Source organism: Festucalex cinctus, chromosome 13, assembly GCF_051991245.1.
Source record: "Festucalex cinctus isolate MCC-2025b chromosome 13, RoL_Fcin_1.0, whole genome shotgun sequence".
NCBI classification, from domain to species: Eukaryota; Metazoa; Chordata; class Actinopteri; order Syngnathiformes; family Syngnathidae; genus Festucalex; species Festucalex cinctus.
Genome location: NC_135423.1, coordinates 21,719,188 through 21,726,354, shown reverse-complemented (window position 1 = coordinate 21,726,354; position 7,167 = coordinate 21,719,188). Strand labels below are relative to the sequence as shown.

The 7,167-nt window shown below is 40.1% G+C and overlaps 1 protein-coding gene across 3 annotated transcripts in view; it reads left to right on the top strand.

The window, feature by feature from the left end:
• The first annotated feature begins 2,083 nt into the window (after positions 1–2,083).
• Positions 2,084–7,167, top strand: part of numbl (NUMB like endocytic adaptor protein) — a 63,444-nt gene continuing 58,360 nt past the window's right edge. Inside the window, exons 1-2 of one of the 3 annotated variants that reach the window (XM_077541613.1) lie at positions 2,091–2,238; positions 2,472–2,592. Coding sequence is in view for 1 of the 3 variants with exons in the window: in XM_077541608.1 (XP_077397734.1) it covers positions 2,165–2,238 (74 nt within the window). In the remaining 2 variants the exon portion in view is untranslated. The other 2 variants (XM_077541608.1, XM_077541612.1) reach the window with 2 other exon arrangements.

Sequence of the window (7,167 nt, the reverse complement as noted above, 5' to 3'; positions counted from 1 at the left end):
CTTGGTGTTATTTTATTTATTTATTTAGCAAATTACTGACCAATCTGAAGTGTTGAATATAGCTTGCTCTCTTTGATATCCTAGTTTAATGGTTAATAATGGTTGAACAACCATGGCGTTTTGGGGGGTCTCGTGAAAAGTGACTATTTTGGAGGTACAAGGTTTTGGCCAAATGCTAGCAATATATAAATCTGTAAAAATATTCTGACCAGTCGTGTCAGAACCTTCATTTTGGTTAAAATTGCCAACTGAGGGGCAATGTGAGCAGTCTTGAAATGTCAGTGCTTCTTGATCACTTTGTTACTATTTATTTTATTTCAACATAAGATTTACTAGTTCATTGGTAGTATTGTGGTTCACTTACCTGACTTTGATTCAGATAGTGTGGGCTCAGTTCGCATGAGTGACAGTGCGTTTAATTGTTTGTTTATGTGACCTATGACCGGCGATCAATTCAAGGTGTACTCGGGCCTTCACCCAAGTCAATTTGGATACAGTTCCCTGAAACCCCAAACAGGAAAACCAGTACAAAACGCATCAAATTGCATCTCATGTTCTTCATTCGGTAACTTCAACTGATTCAAAGAGCCAAACGAACAAAGGTCCTGTCACGTTCAAGAAGCAACAAATACAGTAAAAAGATCTTTACTGACACAAAACAATCACTCCACATGGCCCATATGTTATATTATTTAGCGATTGTTTGTGACATGGCACACCACTCACTTAACAGGTGGGCAAAACACTCTGAATTAACCAACACAGAACACAGTGCCTGCACAGCAGCGGTCACGGTAGATGTACAGCTGTTTTTAACAAATATATATATTTTTATTTTTTTATTGCGGAGTTTAAAAAGAAAGTGTTTTGCTACTATGCAGCTCTCCTAGATGCTTTTGATGGAAAAGTGGAGTGCACCCTGGACTGTACAAGCAAGCTGTTATGGTGTGGATGAGGTGAGTCCCAAAGGTGGAGAAACCAGGCGGGGAGAAAGGGAGGTATGAGAATAACTTTGACTAGACTGAATGTGGACTGACGTGGCATGACGTGGAGAAGAATTAGCATGACGTGGAGATGACTTGGCATGACGTGACTTGGGTTGACGTGGAGAAGACTTGAGTGGACGTGGAAACTGAAGGAGACGTAGAGAACTAGACCAGACGAAGAGAAACTTGATCCGACGTAGATAACTTGACTAACCATCACTAAGTACCACACCAGGTCAAGGAGAAAGTAAGGTAATGCTCCCACCACACATGAAAAACACCACTCCCTAAATACAAACACTAACGAGCCACTAACAATATACAGCTGGGAACCAATTAGCAACACACACACTGGCAAGCGGGATGACACACAGGTGGACCTACTCAGACTTAAACGAGACAGGGGAAACACACAAGAACACCAGACAACCAACACTCAGCAAAATAAAACAAAACCCAACTCAAACAAAACTGAAACATGACACAAGCAAGTAAGCAATCACACTTCAACTACACCTATGAACAATTTAGAATCCTCAATTAACCTACCAAGAAGGAGAACAACATTATTGCGTCTTTAATAACACTGTAAAAATTGAACACATAATATTGGGAATGGGCAAGTACCGATACCATGTATTGGTATCGGGATGATACCAGGCTTTATTTCAAGGTATCGGTACTTGCAACCTATTGTGGCCGTTTTACCATCAGGAACTACAAATGAGAGATTACAAGAATAGAAAATTGCCATTATTTTCTGGGGGAATTTTATATATCAAAGTTACTAGTGTTGTCGGTCCTTGTAAGCTGTGGGGTTATAAGAAGAGACCATCCATCAATTTTCTGAACTCCACAGAATTTTAAAGTAATTTGATAAAGCGAATAACAACTCAAAAAGAACCAAAAAGAAAATTAAATTGATGTTTAAAACCCAGGGCATGGAGTAATCTCGATTTTGTACCCACCAACCGAACAACCAAACACCCCACACGCACGCACACGCACGCACACACACATTTTTATGCGCTTTCCATGTATAGTGACGTCAAGTGGAGAGCAGCCACGGTGGGGCGGTTTACCGCACAGTGGCGCAGTGGAGCGATGGAAACACGCCTGCCTTTCCCCCCCTTTCCCCTGTCCTTTCTGGAAAACATCAATGGGAAGTGTGGATTTGCATGTCCGGTCGTGTGTGCCAATGGGCGCACTGGGAAGGCAGTCTTAGCGGGTGGAGCCGGAGGGGAGCAGCCCAGTAAGTGCACAGTGAACAGGCAAAGCATCCGAGCTTCCCTACTTATGCGCCACACAAATCAACGCTGACTTGAAAGCATCCTTCTTTTTGATGCCTTTTAGCTTCAATGCATGCGTAAGGTTGTCTTGTAACGCCGCGTGTTATGTGTGTGCGTGTGCTGAGTGCGTGAGTGTGAGAGAGTGGCAGCCTGCTTGAGTAACGCCTAACAGCGACACCATACATTGCCGTCATAGAATCACTGAGCGGGTGGAGAAGATCTTTGGCATCTTCGGAAATACCATTGAAGTCTCTTTTTTTAAATACATTCTCGCGCTGGATTTACTGAGAGGAGCCGATCATCCGTCGTTGTTGTGGGTGAGTTGGCTGAATTCAATTCAATACAATCCTGCATCTCTCTTTACTTCCATGGTTCAGGGAAAGGGCTATATGTAACAATAGCACGATGCACTTAGAGATTGTAAGTGGAGTAGATGAGTGATTTATTATTGGATGGGCAATGAGCATCTCTCCAATTTGTCTATCGGGTATGTGAAATGAATCAAACGTGACTCTGCTTATGGTAACAGCACACGTCCACAATGGTGGGAGAAAACTGAACAAAACAAAAACTATAGCATAGTGGAACTTTGGTTTGCCTTAAAACAATGTTTATGTGATATATGGTAAATAAATGAACGTCCAAATAGTCCATTGTTTATATTTATCTTTCCCTCTGTTTCTGTCAGTTTTTCAGTGTTTATCATTATTACTTGATTTGATATAATCTTTATTTATCTTGAACAATAAATAAACACAATGAATGTAAACAAAAAAAGAGACTCATACTCGAGACTCGTTTGGTTCAAGAATAGTTCCAGAACAGTTCCAGTGGTCAATAGTTCTACATCTACCTGATCCTCTCAATCTGTCAACTTGTGTATTTTTCAGGCCTTGTCATGTAATCTCAAGGTTTACACACAGATTATTATTAATGATTTATTGAGAGGCAAACCACGGTACCCAAGAAAGTGTCATTTACGGCACAATCTTTTGTATAGGGGTCAGAGAATACGTACATGCAGTTCCATTGTCTGTTGAGCTCCATCTGTTCCATGACATGCCATTCTGTAGAGAGTAGTGCTTCCCCCCCCACCCTGACCCATTGCCTCAGAAAGCAAGAGAGAATCACATGTACATTAAAAGAGTAGGTGATGGGTTCAGGCTACTGTAGCCCAAAAGCTGTAAACCACCTGCAAATGTGGTATAAGAGAAGGTGATGATAGTTTAGTGTTGGTTACTACTGGTGCAAAGATAGCTAGCTAAGATTTGATACAAACAATTTACGCAGTACCGCTTTTAAGTAGACTAAAAGCTGTCATTTTGGTTTGTTCATAGCTAACAGCATTTTGTAAACCGAAAAACACTTTTACAAACGTGTCTCAAAGCAGAGGTTTTTGCAAACCATCACATTGCTACTGTGTTACATGTCATTTTACAGACAAGGGTGATAAAAACACGTTTGTGTTGGAAGACCAGCAGTTTGTGGGCATTCAAGTAGTGTTTTTCTTTTTGTGTGTGTGTGTGTGTGTTACTGCTAACTGCTGGCCTGAAATTCTGCTTTTTTTTTTTGTACATCTGTGTGACTGTCACCAGAAGCTTCAAAACTATAAAGAAAAAACTTCCCTTTTTTATATATATGTAATTCTGGATTGGCAGAGGGGGTATCAAGGTTAGATTTGTGGCAAGCGTAAGTTTATGTTTCCACTAAATGATTTCAATAACTTGGTTTTCAGGTTTGGACCAAAGAAGAACATGACATACCAAAAGTTGCCTTGTAAAAATAAAGCAAACGTTTGTAACCGAACTGAGAACAAAAATCTGATTATACTCAGACAGACTTCCAAAACAATGATCTTCTGGGTTACGTGCACTCCTTGTGTTGGAGTGTTTGAAGTGTTCTTTCAGTCTAAATATTAATAATTTTTGGTCCGTGGCTTAGTTTCCCTAGCATTTTGATTTTTCCACTCGTTCTACTGTATTTGTGATTTGATTTCCGTGATTTGTGACTGTATTTGTGCAGTGGTGTGCATTTTACAAAAGTTTGCTGGTCCGTCACTCATCAGTACCCTGGGCACCCTTCCATTTTAGTCAGTCGTCATTTTTTTCAAGCCCAACTGTAATTGTCTGTCATCCTTCATTTAATTTTAACCACACTTCCTTCACCAGTTTGTCACTGTCAGTTGTCCGTTATTTTGGTTAGGGTTATTTGGTTTCGATATGGAGCAAGATTAAGACTGGGTTTTGTCTGGAATTTACAAGTGAGGGTTTAAAATTTGGTTGAGGTTCTTAGGACAAATTGGGTCTGATGAAGCTAACTGCTGGAACACTGTCATGAATACAGTACACCCAAGTCCTAATCCATCGCATGCATACATTCCACGCATGCAAACTTTCCACATCCGCTGAGAGCATTTCCCTTTGTATAGGTCTTGTTGTTACTTTAAGTCTTGGCTATCTTTTGTTGCTTGGCCACATGTACGCACATTCAAGGGGGCAAGGGTTGGCCCAGCTGACAGCACAATTGGACTGGGATCAAAGGTCATCCAGCTGGCCAATCGCAGTGCTGTCTGCATTGGTCGGTGCTGGGTGAGGGAGTCACCCCCTTTTGTGCCGGTCAGGGTGGGTCCGCTAAACAAGCAGCTCCACTTCCATCCCCGGTCTTGCTACTACCGGTGGCCGCATTGCACTTCCTCCAAGTTTGAATGCTATAGTTGGCCTACTTACTTTTGCCTGCATGCTTGCAATTGACAGGTTTGAAATGCCTGAATGAAATACGATGACTTCCAATACATGTCAACAGACCTCAGAATCTGTCTGCCTATCCCCCTGACGAAATTCACCAAAATCGCATTACCGTACACTACCTACGTCAATAGTTAGATGTGGTTCCAGCATGCATAAAGTTTAGTTGACTTTTAGCCACTAAATTGCCAGTTGATGCACGGAGTGTATGTCAAAAGCAACGCCCTCGGTAAACCAGAACACCCACCATTTGAAAATCAAGATGTGCCAGTTTTTACACTCGAGCGCAGCTGCTCCCCGCCATATATGAATATCGAGCCCGTGATGTATTTCATTTAACTTTGAGCGACTGCCGGACCCAAGTAAAATTCATTGTATTTCTATGGGTTTATAAATGATTGGAAGATTGATTTTGAATGTCCGTCTCGTGAACGTTCATGTGTGCAGACAGTATATACGAGATACAAATTGGTTGTACTAAAATGGTGATGATTTGCATGTAAGTGCATGTGCACGCCTGTTTGCTTGTTCATTAGCAATTCATTTCCTCGCTTCGGTGGGCCTTATTCCAGTGCAAATAACAAGAAAAGCACGAATGGGACTTTCTCTCAATACTGTACAATGACCTGAATAAGAGTCATTTCAACTACTAACTCTCACTTTAAGACACGGGTTACTTGTTTTACTGTTGTCTTTTTTCTTGTTCTTGTTCTTCTTTTTTTGTGTGGTGACCCATTTCTCCCACTTTAGATGAGAGCTTGAATCCAAAAGGTCAGCAACAGCAAGCATATGAAACTCTTTCAGTTGCTGCTTAAAAAAAACAAAAACAAAAAACAAAAACAAAACTTTACCCCAAAATTCCAACTTGCACCTACCACAAAATTATATATAGAATTTACACAGGAGAAAATAACACCATACTGTTGCCTGTTACTGCACTACAGAGGTAGAACAAGCAAACAAACATGATTACATAATCAGGATTATAATCTTCTCTTCTTCCTTCAATGGTGGGAGATAAATTAGCTAGGCTTTCTGCGCTTTAAGCATGAGATCAGTTGTAATTGTGTTTTATAACATTGTGTTATTTAAAATACCAAACGCTTTGTCCTACTCTCTTGATCTGATTTCAGCCTAGTGCAGCTAAATTTTCCAGGAGTGGGGGAGAAAACCACCACAGAATATAGTGCTAAAATTTTTGTGCTTGGACTGACAGACGGATTGTTAACAACCTAGTAGATGGAACCGATCAGAGTACAGTTAACTATTCGTGAGGGGAGCGAAGAATAGCTGTGAGGCGGCAGTGACAACTCAACAGATGTACATCCGTGTGAAGTTTAGCTCAGAATTGTCCATTAGTCACCTTGGTTTGGGGAAGTTGGGCTTCGGTTACAAAATATATATTTTTTTGTCATATCTGTTTAACATATCCTTAAATTAGATCAGGTGATGTCGTTAAAAAAAATAAAAAATTGTCAACTGTGAAGCTTTGAGCCTCTTGTGATGACTTGACTTGAATTGGCTAAAATTTCTCATTGGCCTGCTGCATAGTCTTAGAACAGCTTGCATTAATTCTCATCTCTACTTACCTTGCATTTGGATTTCCGTTTCTTCATGTTGGAGTAGCAGTGTAGAAACACTGCTGCATCATATTTTTGCTGACAATTACTTGTAAAATGGAAGGTGGTGAGCGGTGGGGCTGATTGGGGGTTTAGTGTGTTTTTTGTACGCATAATGGATGTTTGTGACTATATTTAATAGGGGTGTTGAAAAAAATCGATTCGGCAATATATCACGATACAACAGCACGCAATTCTCAAATCGATTCAATAGGCAGCCGAATCGATTTTTTAACATCCATTTTTGATAGAAAAATATTCAACAAAGCGTCTAACTTTCACACGTTAAGCATGGAAGAATGTTATATTAATGGAACATTAAGCCTGAATATTTTATTTCAATTCCTGTTTGTTAAATACAGTGGCTCACAGTTATAAAACTGAAGTTTCAGATCAATAAATAATAAAATGTCATACAAATCTTACAGGGTATATGTACAAGTTTACTGAAAGGTATTTTATAAATTGAGTATATAAAAAAAAAATCACAACAATCGACTTGTAAATTCATATCGGGATTAATCAATAT